The sequence below is a fragment of the Podarcis vaucheri genome, assembly GCF_965113315.1.
Source record: "Podarcis vaucheri genome assembly, chromosome: 5".
NCBI classification, from domain to species: domain Eukaryota; kingdom Metazoa; phylum Chordata; class Lepidosauria; order Squamata; family Lacertidae; genus Podarcis; species Podarcis vaucheri.
The window spans coordinates 40,807,126-40,827,287 of record NC_138763.1 but is presented as its reverse complement, the minus strand read 5'-3'; the positions used below and the strand labels follow the sequence as shown (position 1 = coordinate 40,827,287).

General features: G+C 41.5%; 2 protein-coding genes and 1 long non-coding RNA gene across 6 annotated transcripts in view; 2 read left to right on the top strand and 1 right to left on the bottom strand.

The window, feature by feature from the left end:
* VPS8 (VPS8 subunit of CORVET complex) overlaps positions 1–10,179 on the top strand; it is a 90,527-nt gene extending 80,348 nt beyond the window's left edge. For 3 of the 4 annotated variants that reach the window (XM_082221703.1, XM_082221701.1, XM_082221702.1), the window contains 3 exons: positions 4,438–4,548; positions 7,626–7,706; positions 8,181–10,179. In XM_082221703.1, the coding sequence (XP_082077829.1) occupies positions 4,438–4,548; positions 7,626–7,706; positions 8,181–8,333 (345 nt within the window). In that variant the 3' untranslated portion in view covers positions 8,334–10,179. The remainder of the gene's footprint in view (positions 1–4,437; positions 4,549–7,625; positions 7,707–8,180) is intronic. The other variant, XM_082221704.1, reaches the window with a different exon arrangement.
* A 497-nt stretch (positions 10,180–10,676) lies between these two features.
* LOC309532066 lies at positions 10,677–14,201 on the top strand. Its single transcript, XR_014219576.1, has 2 exons — positions 10,677–11,604; positions 13,559–14,201. It is a non-coding gene; the product is annotated as an uncharacterized lncRNA (long non-coding RNA).
* A 3-nt stretch (positions 14,202–14,204) lies between these two features.
* The window catches only part of LOC309532008 (UPF0524 protein C3orf70), a 28,088-nt gene continuing 22,130 nt past the window's right edge, over positions 14,205–20,162 (bottom strand). The window contains exon 2 of the mRNA XM_082221954.1: positions 14,205–17,584. Within this exon, the coding sequence (XP_082078080.1) occupies positions 17,028–17,584 (557 nt within the window). The 3' untranslated portion in view covers positions 14,205–17,027. The remainder of the gene's footprint in view (positions 17,585–20,162) is intronic.

Here is a 20,162-nt window from a genome sequence, read left to right as displayed (position 1 = left end):
CAAGTAATTCAAATAACACTCTAATGGTCAAATAACTTCCTTCCGATGAGCTATTTGTTTGTAGCATGCATCTTAAGCTGCCAGCTTTAAAATTAATGCACTTCAGCTGTTAGAAACTGGTTGAAGGAGAACATGGTGGACGCTTGAAAGTCCTTCAGCAGTCTAAGATAGTACTACAGTGGTACCTCGCAAGACGAATGCCTCACAAGACGAAAAACGCGCAAGACGAAAGAGTTTTCCGTTTTTTGAGTCGTTCCGCAAGACGAATTTCCCTATGGGCTTGCTTTGCAAGACGAAACGTCTTGCGAGTTTGTTTCCTTTTTCTTTAAGCCGTTAATAGCCGCTAAGCCGTTAATAGCTGCTAAGCCGCTAATAGCCGCTAAGCTGCTAAGCCGCTAATAGCCGTGCTTTGCAAGACGAAAAAACCACAAGACGAAGAGACTCACGGAACGGATTAATTTCGTCTTGCGAGGCAACACTGTATGTGCTGTAGTATGTTCCCTACAACATAGTACAGTGGTACCTCGGGTTACATACACTTCAGGTTACATACGCTTCAGGTTACAGACTCCGCTAACCCAGAAATAATGCTTCAGGTTAAGAACTTTGCTTCAGGATGAGAACAGAAATCGTGCTCCGGCGGCACAGCGGCAGCGGCAGGAGGCCCCATTAGCTAAAGTGGTGCTTCAGGTTAAGAACAGTTTCAGGTTAAGTACGGACCTCCGGAACGAATTAAGTACTTAACCTGAGGTACCACTGTACAGTATTTCAAACCCTTTGTTGTTTGGGCTTAGTGAATTCTGTGTATAATCCTGCTAGATTTTCCTTCTGTTATCGTTCCATCAGACACCTTTCTACGGATTATGGGCTTCCCAAAGGCATCTGATTGGCCACCATGGGAACAAAATGCTGGACTTGATAGGTCTTTGGTCTGATCCAGCAGGGCTTCTTTTTATACTTAAAGTATGTTTGTTCATGGTCAAATAGAGGGCACTCTTGGACTACCTGTAAAGTTCTGAGTTTGGGTGTTATATTTTCTTTAGAATGCTTTGAGCAAAAATGCATTAGTGCTGGGAAATGCCACCAAGCATCTGGAGTATATTTCTTAGTACCATTTCTGCTCCTCTGAAACGGACTGTCAGCTTGAATTTTGAAGTAGTGTTGAGATTTATATGTGAACTGACAGCAACCCAACACACTCTGTTCTTTATCTCTCCCTCCCTCTCTCCTGTGAGCATCCTTTTCAGCAGCCATATTGAAAAACAAAGGGTATGCCAGGAAACGGGTGGTTTAAAGAAATGGGTGTGTGAACTTTCAATGGCTTTAAGTGTATTTCCAAAGCTCGCATTCCATTCCTAAGAGGTTGTCCCCAACTTAATTCCTAGGGCAGTTTTTTCCCAATGGCTGGGATGTGATGCGGCTTTTGTTCTTGAAAATAACCATAACTGGACTTTGTAACAGGCGCAAGTGTACTAGCATTGCCCACCCTTCCTCTCCAGCTCAAGTGAGGAAGGGCAGAGTAAAGATAGAAAAGCAGACTGAGTTTGTAGCAGGTTGCTCCAGGCAGGAGCTGTACACAGCCAGGAACCGCCAGCAGGAACAATTTCGGAAATGACAGATGGCAGCACAGACCATTTCAGCCCAAGGCAACTTAGCCAGCATCATAAATCTCTGTTGGGGGTACAGGAGGCAGCCTCCCTCTAAACACACTTACTTATCTAGAAGAGGATAATGCTTACCTAGTCTTTATGGACTGATTGTACATGCTAATAGTGAGGCGGCTTCCCCTTAGAGTGCCTGGAGGCCACCAGTGGTGACTTATTGCAGTGGTCTTTCTGTCTCTTTTCTTAGGCGTCTTAATCTGTGCTTTGTGTGCATGTTAGAACATTTATTTCAACCTAGTTACTGATCCTAGTAATTGAAGGTAACTGCCACTTTCTGAAGAGGATATACCAGAGGCTGAGACAGAAAAAAACGTAAAGGCATGAGAAACTTTGCTAGTTCTCTGTGCTTTTCTGGGGCCTTTGATTGTTAATTTAAGCCAGATCTTCTTGGGCTTTATGTGAAAGTGCCTTCTTTTTTAAAAGAGCCTTTGGAGAGTTTTCCAGATTAAACCGAAGTATAAGTTTGTCAATGCAGTGACGGATGTTGCCTTGAGTATAAATTCCAGGCCTTTCATCTGTCACTGTGTCTGCCATTTATCTGCAGTTTGCCAAATAACATTGTGTTTTTTTCAACTCTGCCATTGATCTTTACGGAATTGACATGGCTCTAGGTTGAAATAATTTTTTGTTTGCCTTTGCAATCTTGACTTGAAGAAGATCACTGTGTATGTATATACACCTTTGCTGAAGGCTAGAGTTCACTTGTGTGTGTGTGTGTGTGTGTGTGTATATATATAAGCTTGACTGTCTTGGTATGTATATGACTGAAATACATTTTACGTGGCTGTTGGTTCATTACTCACCTGCACTGATGTACAGTTGTTGTACAAAGGTAAGAGCTACTTCATATTTGGCCAGGCAGAGGGCCTTCTCAGTAGTGGCGCCTGCCCTGTGGAACGCCCTCCCTTCAGATGTCAAAGAGATAAACAACTACCTGACATTCAGAAGACATCTTAAGGCAGCCCTGTTCAGGGAAGTTTTTAATGTGTGACATTTTTGTGTATTTTGGGTCTCTGTGGAAGCCACCCAGAGTGGCTGGGGAAACCCAGCCAGATGGGCGGGGTACAAATAATAAATTAGTAGTAGTAGTAGTAGTCCTGCAGCTTAAGACTGAAACATACGTCACCTCTGTGCAGAAAATTCTGTAGAATGCTTAAAAATTGTAAAGTCTCATGCATGTGAGTTGCCACTCCATTCATATATGAAATGTACAGTCAGTCATATGGTTCCCATCATATGATAATAGGGCACATGTTCTTTACATCTTGGAATCAATGTAAAAAATCATCAGTGTGCAACCCTTCCTTAATGGTGTGTGAATAAACAAAATCCTGCAGCCACTCTGCTCACTCTACACAGTGTGGTTGAGAAAACAAAAATGAATGAAAGGGGAGAGAAGATACCGGAGCTGAAATGAGACATTGGCTGTAATCCTGTACATAGTTATCGGGGAGTGAGTCCCATTGAACCCAGTGGGATTTATTTCCAAGTAAGCATACATAAGATTGCACTGTTTGTCACATAACCAGGAAATGGGTACATGGAGGAACAGCTACTATTCCCAGCTTGATCTCTGGCATTTGCTATTAAGAAAAGCTGGTAGCTGTACTGGGAAAATGTTTTCCTGACAGACTAGTGAGCTAGTTTGAACCTGCTGCTTGTCAGGATGATTGACTTCTGGGCTTCAGGATGATTGATGTGACTCTGTAGACCATTTCTTGTTCTCACTACTAGAATTGTGTAGTGTAACATCTAGCTCTAGTTACTTAAACCTGTTCGCATAAAAACATAGGCAAGTAATCCTTATTTTAGCCTTACTGCTTATTGTATTTCTTTAAAAGGCAAATAGAAACTAGAAATAATGTGTGTCCAGAAAGGAATACTAGCCTTGCTAAACTAGATGTGTACTGCAGGATACTACTACTACTACTACTAATAATAATAATAATAATTTATTATTTATACCCCACCCATCTGGCTGGGTCCCCCCAGCCACTCTGGGCGGCTTCCAACAAAACACTAAAATACAATAACCTATTAAACATTAAAAGCTTTCCTAAACAGGGCTGCCTTTAGGTGTCTTCTAAAAGTTTGGTAGTTATTTTTCTCTTTGACATCTGCTGGGAGGGCGTTCCACAGGGCAGGCGCCACTACCGAGAAGGCCCTCTGCCTGGTTCCCTGTAACTTGGCTTCTCGCAGTGAGGGAACCGCCAGAAGGCCCTTGGCACTGGACCTCAGTGTCCGGGCAGAACGATGGAGGTGGTCCTTCAGGTATACTGGACCGAGGCCGTTTAGGGCTTTAAAGGTCAGCACCAACACTTTGAATTGTGCTCAGAAATGTACTGGGAGCCACAAAGAAGTGTTCACATCTTTTGAGATTTGCTTATACTTGTAGGATTAGAAATTCTTATCCCTAACAGATTCTTTGAATCTAGACTCTAGAAACATTGAGGCGGGAACTTCTGTTTCAAGGATTACATGTCACATTTGCGAGATTCCAAACAACCAAATAAAACCTCTTTAGAATGACTTACAAAAAGGGCTGTTAAGTCACTTTTGCAAATAGGATTTAATCCAATTCAGCCTGATTCTGAGCAAGCTAATATATCTGCATCACCTGTTGTTAGCTGCTTAGCTGGCTCCTTGCGTTTGAAGTGAAAACTGCAGCCTAATGTATGCATGCAGGTTTCGGCATTTATACTCTGTGTAATGACACAGATGTCAGATTGGCTAAGAGATTTCCAGCAGCATTGAATAAAAAGCTTTCGTTTAGTTAAAAGGAAGAAAATGCCCTGCAGTGCTCGTTTCCATGACAACAGGAAAATTGCCCGCAATATATCAGCTCATCAGCCCCAAGAACAATCTGATTGATGGTTACACACAAGTAAGAAACAGCAAAGGGGAGATAGTTATGTTACATTTTCTTGTCTTTGGATAAGAACAAATTACCTTCCACTTCTGTGTGTGTGTTTGTTGCAGGTCTCTAAAGAGAGACAATAGATCACATAGCAGCAGTAGATTGGTAGTTGTTAGTATCTGTGATTTGGAAAACTACTGGCACATGGAGAGTTAATGTGTAGTACAAATTCTTATTCACTCTCCATTTTAAAAAAATTGTAGAAAATGGACCTGGAGAGTTGTGAAAGTAAATGTCAGCAAATAAGCCCTTGATAGTTCTTTTTATGTTGAATTCTTTATTTTAACTGTTTTAAAAAGATCAAGCAGAGCCTTCAAGATTGCTCAAAAGAAAGTCCTTATTCATATTCACAATACACTAAGCTGAAATAAAAGAGAAAGGAGAGGGGAGAAAATACATAAGACATAGAACAGTTGAGTCCCAATACTTGATCATAATTTTGTTAGTCAGTATTATAATATTGATAATCTGTGGATATAAATCTTAACTGGAATTGCTCTGTTAAATGATGGCTTGGATCCAGAAAAGAATGGCTTATTCCGCCTGCACAGTGGAGCTTTGCTTGGTCTCCCCTTTAGCCACTTGTTCTCCCCTAAAAGCTGTTCTTGAGGGTCAAGACAATGTGGGATGCGATGAGCAGAGGGGGTCTGCAGCAGGAGGGAGGGAGGAATCGGCAGCAATTGGGGATTGCCTTATGCAAATAGAAGCGCCTTTGTGCTCTGACAAGGAACCTTTTGCACCAAACCGGTAAATTTCTCCCAGTCGTCCTGAAATTGCAGCCTGATTTTTAAATGTTCTTTTTCCTTTATAATTGTACATAATTTTCACGTTAAGGTTGCAACCCCTGTGCACACTTTTTCTGGAGGAAAACTTCATTCAGCAGTGGGATTCACTTCTGAGTAAGCACATGCACAGGACAGGACAGTAGCTCAACAATACCGTGTTTTACTCTGTAAGATCAGGCATAGGCAAACTTGGTCCTCCAAATGTTTTGGGACTACAACTCCCATCATCCCTGACCACTGGTACTGTTAGCTAGGGATGATGGGATTTGTAGTCCCAAAACATCTGGAGGGAGGGCCAAGTTTGCCTATGCCTTCAATCTTGATAAGTTATTGGATCTTCTTTTGATGATGTTAATCAAATGCAACACTCTTTCTTCCTGCTTCAACCTGGGCAATTGAGTTCCCTGGTATTGGCCAAGCCACTAAGTTGTGGAATTCTCTCCCCAGAGGTACACCTGGCAACTTCAGTGTGCTGCTTTCTTCAAATGCTGAAGATGCACATTTTTACCCTAGCCTTTGACACTTCTTGAGATGTGTATTTTTAGGACACATCCTATTCCTGTGACTGTATTTTGTTTTAACTTTTTAATTCTGAATTTTAAATTGTAACCTGCCCTGGGACCTGCTGGAAAAGAGTGATTAGTCGAAGCAGTAGTAATTCACTCAGTCTCCATCCCCAATTCCAAAGCAGGGATAATAATGAGTTTCCCAACAAGAATGTTGGGAAGATATAAAAGATTTTGTTCGTTGTTTAGTCGTTTCCACCTCTTTGTGACCCCATGGACCAGAGCACGCCAGACACTCCTGTCTTCCACTGCCTCCCACAGTTTGGTCAAACTCATGTTAGTAGCTTCGAGAACACTGTCCAACCATCTCATCCTCTGTCGTCCCCTTCTCCTTGTGCCCTCCATCTTTCCCAACATCAGGGTCTTTTCCAGGGAGTTTTCTCTTCTCATGAAGTGGCCAAAGTATTGAAGCCTCAGCTTCAGGATCTGTCCTTCCAGTAAGCACTCAGGGCTGATTTCCTTAAGAATGGAGAGGTTTGATCTTCTTGCAGTCCATGGGACTCTCAAGAGTCTCCTCCAGCACCATAATTCAAAAGCATCAATTCTTCGGCAATCAGCCTCTCACTTCCATACATCACTACTGGGAAAACCATAGCTTTCACTGTACAGACCTTTGTTGGCAAGGTGATGTCTGCTTTTTAAGATATTGTCTAGGTTTGTCATCACTTTTCTCCCAAGGAGCAGGTGTCTCTTAATTTTGTGACTGCTGTCACCATCTGCAGTGATCATGGAGTCCAAGAAAGTAAAATCTCTCACTGCCTCCATTTCTTCCCCTTCTATTTGCCAGATGTCTGTTGTTTTTGTCCATGGAGTTTTCTTGGCAGGGATACTGGAGTGGCTTGCCGGTTCCTGCTCCAGGTGGATCACGTTTAGTCAAAACTCTCCACTATGACCTGTCTGTCTTGGGTGGCCCTGCACGGCATAGCTCATAGCTTCTCTAATTATTCAAGCCCCTTCGGCACGACAAGGCAGTGATCCATGAAGGAGATATAAAAGATAGGAAGCATAAAACACTAGGTATTGCTACATATGGCATATTGGAGCCTCTTAATTGTTGTTTTTTGGATGTGTTCCACCCAGTTACATAACAAGGGTGTCTAGCAAGCTGCTAGATTCAGGAAGGCCAGGAGGAACACAACCCATTTTTCCATATCTAACACCCAGATGTTGTATAATTCCAGCTCTTGCTATGACTCAGAAGGTTTCTTGGCTAGTGGCCAGTGAGGTTGGCCAGCTGCATTCCAGTCCATGCATACTCTATATCCAGCTAAAAGCAGCAAGTTGAGAATTTCCTAGAGCAACAGCTTATGTGCATCACTTGTATATCAGGCAAGCACAGTTCCTGTTCCTGCCCTTGCCTGTTCCGAGCATGAAATAAAAAGTGATTAATGAAAATGAAATACTACAAGAATTGACTAGAATATATTTGTTACTGCAGACATAAAATATCATTTTTCATTGTAACTTATCTTTTAGTTTAATGAGATATTCTCTGGCTTTGTTTAGGTCAAAATATGGGGCAAGGTGTCCTGAATTAACTATATTTGTTTGGTCCAGGGTAAAAGTTAGAAGCATGTTTTCTCCAACTTTCTGTAATTGAACTTCTCAGTTAGGTCTGATAAGACACTAGAGTGTAGAAGCCCTGGTTGATGTACATTTTTTGTGTTGGTGACATTGTAATACTTCTTCATAGACCAATTCTGAGGCCATCTTGGATCCACAGCAAGCTCAAGCTTTGGACCAGCTTTGTCGTCTGTACCGAGGAACATCAAGGGTAATATAATTTTATGTCTCATTTTTAATGAAGTAAAACTTGAACTAGTTTGGAGGTGTGTTCTCATATACCACAAGGATGATACTTGGGGAGGGAAGAAAGGGTATTATCCCCTTCAGGGGTAAAGTAAGTTCACACGCTGGAAGTGTGTGTTTCTTTGATTATTCAAAAGAGAGTCTAGTTTCCTCAAAGCACACCTTTCTTTCACAGCTGACTTTTGAAAAGAGCATTTCCCCTACTTTTATAACTCAGCTGGAGCATTTTCTGTGATTTGGTCAATGCTGTCTCAGTAGATGAGGTTGTGACCTGGTAGTTTTTGATTAGCAACTTGCGCTATTTTTTATTTGTACTAAATTATTGTTTGCCCCTTTGAGTAGGTCAGTGTTTTTACTGCCCACATCACTCTCTAATATATGTTTCTCACATGATTTCCATTGCCTACACTATACCAAGTGGTGTTCTTTTGTTTTGTAGTTGGCTCTTCTGACTGAACTCTCACGGGACCGTGGTGGAGAAAAACATGGTCTCCTCCATATCTCCCAGGGTGATTCTGCACTGAATAGTGTCTTCCAGAATGAGACCTTCCAACTTCACCTCACTCCTCCTCCTCCTCTCGTGGAAGACTAATCTCTATTTGATGGGGCTCCAGGGCATGAGAAAAGCACCGTGGAAAGTACTTGACGGTACTCCTGATGGTGGAACAAGCTCCCGAGAACTTCACTTTGTATTTAGTAGATGAGAGGTTGCAACAATGCGGAAGCTTTGTAAGGACCAGCTATTATTTTCCCTCTGTGACTTGCTTAACAAAGCAGAAGGGACATAAAAAATATCTCTCAGTCTTGTTTCCATTGGGCTTTGCTGAAAGCTATAAACTACTCTGTCAAACCTATGCTGTTCGTCACTGGAGCTGAACACAACAGTACTTGGGGCAGCTGCACTAAGCCCCAGGGATAAAGTGTCTGCAGCCAGAGCTTATTTAAATAATTGGAGTCTGTTCCCTTAGAGAAGAAAACCAAGGGAATACAACAAATGTCAGTCATCCAAAGTTGACATTTCTCTCATTTTAATTTAGAACAAGCTGTGAAACTCTACAGTCAGTATTCTAATAGGTAGCTGAATGCAGAGAATCCAACTGAACCCAAGCGAGGCAGAACTGCCAAGGATGCCCCAATTGCATGTTGTTGTTTTTTCTGAAATTGCTTTAGCTCTTCCTCTGATTTTAGCCATTGCAGTAAATCTCTGTTGGCCCTTGTGCTAGTGGCTCAAGAAGGTTTGCTGTGACAGATGCTGTTCCAGGAAAGTGCCACTCATTAGCACCCTGAACCAGAAATTTTGCTAACCAAGCACATTGTAAGGTAGTACTCAGCCAACTTGAGAGTGGCAAATATTTGGTGCCAGCTTGTGTGTGTTGTAAGGCCTGCACTAGCTGTGTGCCAGCATTTCCACAGAGCTCTCACTGTTTCTAGTGTACCAAAAGAAAACAGCACATTCATCATTATGATGGCGGCTGCTGCTGCTGAGTTACCGAGCTGCATGGAAAGGACATCCTCTTTCATTGTATCCCACCCCACCCCACCCCAGCTCATTTATCTATTATGAACTCTATACTGAATTAAAGGAAAGGCTTCAGATGGTGGTTTATGATTCCCACCCCACCCCACCCCTCTCCCGCTCTCACTCTCTTCTGTGTAGATAGGGCATCATTAGCAGCCTGCAACAGGAATGGGTTTTAACATGAATTTAAGGTGATTTTTTCCCCTGGTCCTACAGGGTAAAGCATAAGCTTCTGACTAGTGTTTTGTTTAATGTCCTTACATCTCCAAAAGCTGGTAGTTGGCAGTTTTCCCTTGTTTGTTTAAGGGGTTTCCTGTCTTTGTGATAACCTGTCTAAAGGGAGAACAAGTGCAGATTAAAAAGCACATCAAGCAGTTTTTTCACGTGACTTGCTACTGACTGCCGTGTCCAGAGGTTATTGCAGTGTGTATTGTGTTCCCTCATCTTTTCTCAGGATGCAAATGGTTCTCCACTATCCATTAATGAAATTGATGCACATATGGCTGCACATTACTCATATGTTAGAGGTATGTACATCTGGAGTGCACAAATTGAGAAAAGGTTATATGCATACAATTTTATTTATTTAAAACATTCATTGATGTGGGATTATTATGAAATGGGGCCTTAGGTACCCATTTTCTGATCTAATCCACTTCAGTTAAAGCTTACCTATTTAAATGCTCAGCATCATCCTTGATTGCACCCTTGATTGAAAGGGGGTTGTAATCATGCTGTGAATATATCATTCTTCATGTGCAAGTATTCAGGTATAAATATGTATGAACACTTCTGCCTCCTCTTGAACTGATGCCTCTTAGTCCTGGCTTATGTTTGTCCATGCTATATAATCAAGCAAGATCTTTGGCACCTAGGTGACCACTGATTTTATGGTAAAGGAATATCAGCTCCTGGTAAACAGGTTTTCTTGGTCTTAATCAAAATACACTTACCATTCTAGTAAGAAAGGCTTCTGCAGTAGGTAAGTTAAATAAAAGTGCCAGTATCAAATGCTATTATATAAATGTATGGCATGAACACACATTTGGTTGCCACATTTCAAAAAATATATTGGAGGACTGGAAAAGGTTCAGAAAATACAACCAAAATGAGAAAGAGCTGACCAGCTCCCAAATTAGGGAATGTTACAGTGTTAGGTCTGTTTAATTTAGAACATGGGTAGGCAAACTAAGGCCCGGGGTCCAGATCCGGCCCAATCGTCTTCTAAATCCAGCTCGTGGACGGTCCGGGAATCAGTGTGTTTTTACATGAGTAGAATGTGTCCTTTTATTTAAAAATCATCCCTGGGTTATTTGTGGGGCCTGTCTAGTGTTTTTACATGAGTAGAATGTGTGCTTTTATTTAAAATGCATCTCTGGGTTATTTGTGGGGCATAGGAACTTGTTCATTTCCCCCCAAAAAATATAGGGGGACAGTGGACCGGCCCCCTGCTGAACAAGTTTGCTGACCCCTGTTTTAAAATATAGGCAGGTAAGGGGAAAACATAACAGAGGCTTATAAAATTATGCTTGGATAATAAGTGGATAGATAACCAGTTTTACTTGCGCCTTCATAATGCTAGAACCTGGATGTATGAAATGAAGCTGAATAGGACTGACAAAAGGAAATGCTTCTACACCACACTGTTAAAACTGTGCAGAAGATTCCTGCACTGCAGGGGTTGGACTAGGTGATCCTCGTGGACCCTTCCAACTCGATATGGTTGTATGAAAAGAGATTATTGTGGGCTTCCCAAGACATAACTGGATGGCCACTGTGCAAAGAAAGGATGCTGGATGAGTTAGGCATTTAGTTTTATCTGGCAGGGGTCCACTTATGTTCTTACAGGACGATGCTCATAAGCAGGACCCATTGAGTGGAATTCAGCACCAGGCTTTTCCAGTCCGATGGAGTGATCCCCGCTCTCCTTCCACCTATGCACTGTGCTCCCGCTCTGAGCCAATTTCAGGTGATGCACCAGGAGAGGAGAGGGGGAAAGCCCTGCTGCACAAGCGGAAGTCCTTGTGCAAGGCTTCCACCGAATGAGCTCATTAGGTGAATCCTGCCCATTCAGTTCAATGGAGCTTTATCCCTGTTAAGGCATAGTAGTGTGATGTCTTAAATTTGTTAGTACTCTTGTTCAACCAAGCACTTGGATCAGAACCAGCTGCCAAATATAATGTTGCTATTTGGAGACTGTGTAGCAGAAGGTTTAACAACTGGAGGCCCCTGGCCCACTAAGTGATGCCAACTGTTCTTTCAGTTGCAAGGCTAGATGCCAAAAGAACTGTGGAGGAAATGACAGTCGTGGCAACAGAATGTGCTGGCAGGGGAAGGATTTGAGGTGCTAGTCAACTACTTCTCTAAGCATCCTTCAAAAAATAGGCTTTGTTGTGTGGTCTTTGTGCCTCTTCTCCCTTGCCCCAGCAGCCAAGAGTTTGGCTTGATTACTGTCCCTTATAAGTGGGAATGTGCTTTATTTATTCAACCTTGGTAATGGAAGTTCAGGAGGAAGAGCGAGGATAGAGGGCAGGAGCAAGCTGACAGCATGAAATGGACAGCTTGCATACAAGAGAAGAGTGTTTTTAAGCAAAAGAATGGTTGACATTTTTTATTGACGCTGGAAGTCCTTAGGGAAGCTCGCACTTCTCAGTGTTCACCTTTAAGCTGCAGACATTGACTCCAAATTTCATGCCCTGTTGGGCCAAACTGCACATGGGGAAGGTCTCTGCACCCTTCCTTAAAACTCTTCCCTATTGGGACTAGTTTTTAAGTATTTCCCACTCTGAGCCTTTGCTGTAGACTAGCAGGCTAGCTTTGTCAGAATGTAACTACTATTTAAACTCATTCATATAAACACACAAACAATTTTTTATTATTATTACTGCTCACTCTGTGTGTATTTCTGAAAGTGGAATAATGGCTTCCTTCCACTTATAATTCGCAAGGATAGTCTATTCAGTTTCTGGAGCATTAACTCAAGTCTTTGATGCCACTAGCAGTGCCAATCCCCTGCCTTCTAATCATTATAAATCATGTGTTTTGACTAGTTCCTGAGCTTGTGGATTCTAATGCCTAAATCATGCTGAAAATACTTTATTGGTTTTGCATGTATAGAAGGAAGAGCACTCTGGCCTCTGTGTATGCAATGCATGATTCTCATGTCCCCTCCTGTTTCCTGCCTTTACAAAGCCCCCTCCCCTGCTCTCTTTTAGCAGTCAGGTTGTCTTACCATTCTCCAGTATTGTCTCTGAGAAAGTGCTGCTCACACTACTCATAACCATCCCCTCCCCCCAAAAAAAGAACCAGGAGAAAAAGAACCTTTTCGCTAAATATGATCAAGCAATCCTGATTGTGTAGGATAGGCTGATTTGAATATGTTTTCGTTGTAGGATGTTCATCTTTGTTTAATGTCTAGCACTCTATTAACTGGCGGAATAAGCAAGAACTCATCTATCTTATTTCATTGTAAATGACTTGCAAAGAGGAAAGAGAAGGTTCTACTGATAAAAATAACTTTGCTAAGCTGCCCAAGGTCTTTGCTAATTGTGCTAGAGCAGGGCGCTTTCATATTCAGGATGTGGAAGCACAGTGAGCTAATAGAGAGCTAGGAGATTAGCCAATCCAATAGAGTATTAAGAATTCCACCAATTTTTAGATTTAAAAAGCCCTATTGAGACTGGCAGCAGCACAATACCCTTTTACCTTCTGTTGCATTTAGAAATCTAAAAAATGCCCTTTCTTGAGGCTGCAGCAAAGCAATTTCAGCCATGTCCCAAAGCAAATTTGTACATGAACACACAGTTATGACCTCCTGGCTACAATGTTTGGAATATAGATGGAGAAAAGACTTGTGTAGGCAGGAGTTGGGAAACATCTATGGTGTGTGAGACATCTATTTTATGTCATCCTCATTCACCCATTTCAGTTACAAGTGTTCAGATAACTCTTAATTATCAGTCAACTCTTAATTATCCTATTCTTATATTACCTTTGGTGTGGTATTTCCTTAAACTTTTCTGTATCAGCATGGGTTAGCAGTAGGATCTGTTTGCCACTGACTATACTCTGTTCTGTGATTGGTATAAGCAAATAAGTAATATGTCTTTGTGTACTTGTACCCGTGGAGAAGAGTCATAATTCAAGTGATGAAGGATGTTCTATATGCAGCAGGTCTTAGGTTCAATCCCCAAGCTGACCCAGTAAAATGTTCTGATGTCACAGTGACAATATTGCATGGTGTCCTATTTAAAAACAACTCCTCTTAAGATGAGCTGCAATCTTTGTCCCATTTACAGAATTCATGATCAGGTCAAGTCTACTATCAACTGCTTTCAAACTCAAGATGGATATCTGTTAAACTGTTGCAAGACAGTCGGAAGTGAAATAAAGAAGACAGGAGAGGGCACATTCCTTAAACAGAAATGTTCTGTTTGTGGAGGGGCAGAATTAATGGCCAGATGCTCAATGGAATATATTCTTGTTACTCAAGTCTTAATTGACTAACTTACAAGAAAGCAGAAAATGAGGTTTGGTCAAAGAAGAAAGTATAAATTCTCTTCTCTAGCTATTACAAGAATGATAAAGAACTTTCAGAGTTTACTAAGGGAAATCTGCTGTCCCTTTCAAGAAGTTTTACAGAAAATAACAACAGGCCTTGTCTAGCAAAACTTAACTGTAGAAAGACAACTACAGTATTAACTACATTGGAACTAAGGAATGAAGAGTGGTGCTAGTGTAGCAAGAAGCTAACAGAGACTGTGGTGTCATCTTTATTTCCCAGGTGATAGTTGCCACATCCAATTCAGCTACACTCCAGCAATTTCATGATAATGCACAGCTACACCTGAAGATAGCATCGAATCACACCAGACCCCATTTAGAATTCAACATTTTTTGGAGCAGTACAGAATTGTGGAGAATAAATTTGCCTTAACGCTGTGCTTGTGCAAAAGCAGTCTTCACATTTATTATTTTGTGAGAAGTTTACATGAAACAATAGGGTACCCATGGGGGAGTACGTTGAGACACAGCATCATGTGCTAAATCATCTAACCAAATCCTGCCATGGCCTGCACCCAGGCAATCTCCAGGGAAGCCAGGCACTACAGGACTTTGCCCATTGTGCTTAAGACTTTCGAACAGAACAAGTTTAACAGATTAACATTGTATGCGGCTATTGCTAATTAACAGTTTGATAAAGAGTGTACCCATATAAGTAAATCTGTACTGAATTTAACCCAGCTCATGCCTCAGTTCAGAATGTATTTCTCTAATCTTAGCCCTGGTTTGGTGGCTGCTAGTCTGCCTAGGAAGGTTTCATGATTCTTAAGTGTAATGAAAGAAACTAAGGTGTACTTTCAGAAGCTGCCCTGTTTCTGCCCTCAAGTGTAATTCACATTGTTTCTAGCCCCCTCTGCCATTGCCAGAGATCCTTACTCCTTTCATGCATAAGAAAGCCAATTGCAAATGTATAAGATGCATTTCAAACCCCTAGCTAGAGTAATGCAATCTCGTTTTATGCATCGTCTTCCCGCTAAAAAAGCCATAAGTATGCTTAACAGTACAGCACCTGAGAAAACACTTTAATAACCCCCAAATGATACTTTTTTTTAGTAAACTCTATGAACTAGAATTTACTAAATTTATAAAACAGAACGTTTTTCTTTAAAAATTAGCAGAATATCCTATATCTCCAGAAATGCTAAGAAAGGCTTTACCAGTTGTGATGCCCAGAATTGAGTTCCTCAGCATTTTGCCAAGAAATGCATTTTAATATAATTCATCATAATAAATATTTCATTTTTCTTCTCAGGGTGTTATTTTTTATATTTTAAAGTACAATATCATTTATATAGTTGTTCATAATACACATTGTAATCTAAACGCTTTCTAAAAAGTGTCTATGTCAGAGTGTAGAAAACTTAGTAATGTGTTAGGATAGTGTTTAAAGAGCAGCATTCGACAACACAGCATAAAATAATCTAATACTGAGAGATATATCTGTACATATTTATATGTTCATTCTCACCAAGACTTACGGAAAGTGATTTAACCAATGTCAGAAAAACGATGTGGTCACAGCATATTGTTTGGGGAGGTCTTGCGATATAGTCATCGGCACTTGACCCTGAAGTGTAATCTATTTCTGACTAAAACTAAACTCCCCCCACCCCAATCCTTAGGACTCAAAGGGCCACCATGCTTGAACTGATTCTCAGAGCATCTCTCCCCAGAGGATAACCTGCCTCTGTACAACTAAAGCCGAGACGCAAATACATGAGGGGGTTTAAAGACCTGTCTTACTCACTGTACACTTTTCAGCTGTTCTATATGTTACATGAGAACTTTCAATGTGAATTGGAAGGACACAGTGAAAGGAAGAAAAAGTTTGACCAATTAGCTGTGACTTTTTCAAGTAGACTTTGATTAAACCAAAGTGTTTCAGCAGCTGGAATTAGTATCTTTTATCTGGACACTTAACAGGCATGGAAATGGCTTTTAAGCCAACCACGTCTGGACAAGTTTTTTTCCTCCTGCCTTAATCACCATGGGAGGAGCCATAGTCCAACCCAGCAGGAAAGTTTCCCTTTTCCGAACTGATATTAATTTGGACCCAATACTAAGCTTAAATCTTAAACCATTACTGGCTCAGAGTAAGAAGAAATCAATAGAGTAGTAAGCCGAACAAAACCTTTACACCCCTATTACAGTACTGAGCTGGTTTCTACCATCCATGTCAATTCATGCACAATTATTTGACTTATGAAATTAAGTTCAGGTGTACATGTATTGAACATATGCACAGCAGAAAGGGGTTGGGTGATTTATTTATTTTTACAGAAGCTGCTGGTATACCACTGATCAGCTGGACAGACTTTTCTAACTAATGGGCTTGTGACAGCTGTCTGCCATGAGCAGATGGCAAGGGCAGATTCACATAATCAGTTTTGCCATGGGTGTGTTCAAAACCCAGGCAAAAACATCTGGCTGGTTTGGAGAGAGAAAAACAAAGTTTGACATCATGAACCTATTTCAGGTTAGAAGCTCTTCAATCTATGCCATACCTTTGCAACCCAATCCAATTTGGCCTCAGTTGGTAACACATGAATCAATTTAAGTCAGATTGAAGACCAAATGAAGTTGGTCAATTGGCAGTGTAACAACTCACCCTAAAAAGATTTTAAATTCAGGCATTGTTATCATACTTTTCCAACAGGATTATGATTAATAAGGGTATATTGTGCTTATTCTGGGAACCCCCTGAGTTACTCTGCAGCTTGCAAAAGGGTGGTGTGCATGCAGGTTATTTGAAAAGGGGGTACACTGACTGCAGAACTTGTGGGTCTTTGTCTCCTACATAAAATTAAAAAAAACTAAATAAAGGGCTTTGTTCACCCAAACATTTGGTGTGCTGATGAAAGGCTGCCTCCTTGCTCTGAAGGAGTAATTTGGAACTAATAGGAACAGCTCACAATTTGACCTGATTTTTGCAAATTAAGTGCACCATACCAAAATCAGGCACAGTCTAGAACTAAAAAATACGTCAAATCTGTAACTTTAAAAATATACAATAGGGCTCTTGAAAATTCAGTGGTTTGATTAGGATCAAACAACTAATTCACAAGTGACTAAATACGGTTAACTACATTCCTCTGTGGGTTGTCAAGTGCATTGGAAAAAAGGACCTGTCAGAAAAAAGCTAGTATAAATGCTAGAAAACCGGTATTGTTTTAAGTATGCCTAGCTAGTTTCCAGCTCAGCACTTCACACTGTGGTTTCTATGGTCTCAATCACTTCTAGTTCGCATTGTGAGGGTGATAGGAGGGGACACTCATCCGGTTCCCAGCTACTGTCTGGACTATAATCTTCTTCTGAACTTAGCTCCGCCCCTTCCTCTGTGTCCTCATCACATGACTCCATATAGTGAGCCCCAACAGCATTGATCCCAGAGTCCTCAGAGCTGGAGGGGGAAGAGCAATGATCTATTTTTGGTGTATTATTCTCTCTCAATATTAAGGCATTGCGTGTGGTGACCTCCTGAGGCTTCGTTTTATTGGGGGGAGCAGGAGGTTGCCTCTGCACGTAACACATCTTCCCATTGATGCATTTCACACGGTAATTGTCAATAAAGAGGTCCGAGATTGTGCAGAACCGTGGGGAATCTGGGGGTAACGGTGGCTGGAAGACAGGTGCAAACTTCAAAAAGTGTTCCGTGAGCGAGACAGATATCTGAATGGTGTTTGTGGTTCCCCGAGGCCGAACAGGTATTTCTGTGCTTGGAAGTTGTTCTACTGGAGTCATAGGCTGATAGACGTATTTGCCTGTGAAGGATATGAAAAGATGAATTAGAAGCCACATTCTGCTGTGTAGGAACTAGGTCAGGAACAAAACAGGTATTCGGCCCTGAATATCAGTTGCTGAGAAGTAACGTAACAAGGCGGCTAGGAACATAGGAAGCTGCTTTATATGACGTACCAGTACGTTCACCTAGTTGAGTATTTATAAAAGTATTTATATACTGTCATTAATAGACTAATATCTAGGCAGCGTACAGGAAAAAGTCATTTAAAATAGTAGCATTGTCTACAAAACGAGTGGGGTACCTTTTTAAAAAGTCAAGGGCTACATTCCCATTGAGGGGTGGTTAGGGGCTGCATACTGGAGGTGGGTGGGAACACTCCTCTCTACCCAACCCCACTTTTCTCTCTCCTCTCTTTCACACCCACACCATATTGACACCATTTCCTTCCAGCCACTTTCCTTCTATGCTAGGGTGCGTGAGCAGGCTTTTCTTTTTCTCAGCCTAGCGCAGAAGGGAAGTGAGCTGCTAGAGCAGGAACAGAGCAATCTGTTCCTCCAGTGGCAGCTGACTTTCCTCCTTCGCTGGATAAGGGAAAGGGTTTTTTTTTCTCCCAGTCTAGCACAGAAGCAACGTATGTCACTGCTAGGCCAGTGGGAGGAGGGTGGCACCATTGAAGGCTCTGTGGGCCAGGTGGCTTCCCCACACTAACTGGCAGCAGCCCTCGGAGGTCTTTCCCAGCCCTTCCTGGAAAAGCCAAAAATTGAGCATGGGACTTTCTGAATGCAAGGCATGTGTTCTGCCCACTGCGCTATGGTCACACAGGTTTTCATGAGGCATCTGCATAGCCACTGTGGGAAACAACCCTGGTCTAGATGGTTTCTTGGTTTAATCCCTCTGGGCGCTTTCCACATTCTTATTTGTGGCTTATTTTTCTTCACAGTCAACTGAAAGCGAGCTTTCCATAAGTGCCATTTTCTAGGATAATTCCTCTAAAGAAAAGCAATCAGAAGATGTTTCCAGAATCATCAATGCATTTATTTTGTTTTCCCTACTACACAAATATGTCTTTTGGGAGGGTGTTGCATTTTCCCCTTTGGTAGTATTGGACACAATTGTGGCTGCAGCTGGCAACGGAAGACGTTTTAAAGCAGGATATGAAAGGACTCCAAAGCTCTGACTGCCACTGGCACTCTGATAATTCAGCTAAATAAGAAGAAAATAGGATTATGCTGGCTGTAAAATGGGCTCTTATGCTGTATTGAACAAGAAGCTTGAAAGCGCTGCTAAAGGAAGCCATATAGAATTTTAAAAAGCAAAAAGACAGAGCTTTGTTGCAGTGAATGAGAAATCTGAGCCCAATTCAAAAACCCAAAAGAATAGAATTTAAATGTCTTCTAAAATGCATCATGAGCAGCTGTGTGACAGAAATGTTATAAACATGGAGGACTACTGTTGTGCTCAGATGCCACTGTGGTAAACATTCAGTAAAAACTTTCTACTGTTCTGGCCCACAACGAATTGGCTCTATTTTGAGACAGCGCTTTTCTTTCTCTGACTCTCCAGGTTCTCAGTAATGAATTAGAAGCTAAACAAGTTTGCAAACAAAGCAGCCATGCCTTCGTTAGCATCTGCTTCCTTTTCCCATATATGCACTTGCTAGCACAGCTAACATCTTCCATCTTCTCCATCCTTCCAAAGCTCTTATTTTGTAAGCCCAAGGCACAGACCTTATGAAAACCAGTAGTTATGCATTAATGTATCCTCCTAATTCCAGTCAATGCAAAATGATTGACAATTATCTATTTTCAGTGCTAATCTGTGTCAATTACACACGTTAACCACTACAAACAGTGTAGAGCAAAAACATTAAGCAAATGCCTGACAACCCCAACCTATCTTTAACCACAGGGACTACTTGAGCTTCAGAATCTGGAGGCAAGTGTTGCGGGTGGACCCTGCATCCTAATAATGGCCATTCTACAAACATTTACAAACATTTTTCAACAATAATGTTATCCTCATGTGTCTCTATTATGTTTCTTGCAGAGCTCTTGGGTAGAGGGGAAGTAGAAGACAGACATTTGGTTGTATGGAATCCAGGAATTCAGCTTTAGCTTCAGGTTGAGATAAGCACATGCTTTGCAAAAATAAAATGTGTAGCTAGATTATGGGAGTTGCTCCCCTCCTGCCGGCAACAAATTCACTTCAGACCAGAGTCAAGGCAACCCTGGAGCCCACCTCCATTCTAAAATTAATCAGGATAATAAAGCAAGTGCTACTCCCAAAACTTTCTGTTCAGTATTGTGGACCCTATTTTATGAAACAGGCCACCCTCCCTGTTGCACTTCTGGCACCAACTGAAGACCTTTTACATTTCAATTGGCTTTTAAACCAAATCTTGATTTTATACTTCGAATGCATTTTTATTTCTATTGCATGCCACATAGAGATTACTGTGATCAAATGGCATACAAACTGTAAAGTAAAAATCACGTTCCTGGGCAGTCCTATTGTTGCCTCTAGACCCTGATGTGAGGCTACAGCACTACCAATGCAGACCTGCTGAGGCCTTCCCAGTCCCTTAGCTCAGGGACGTA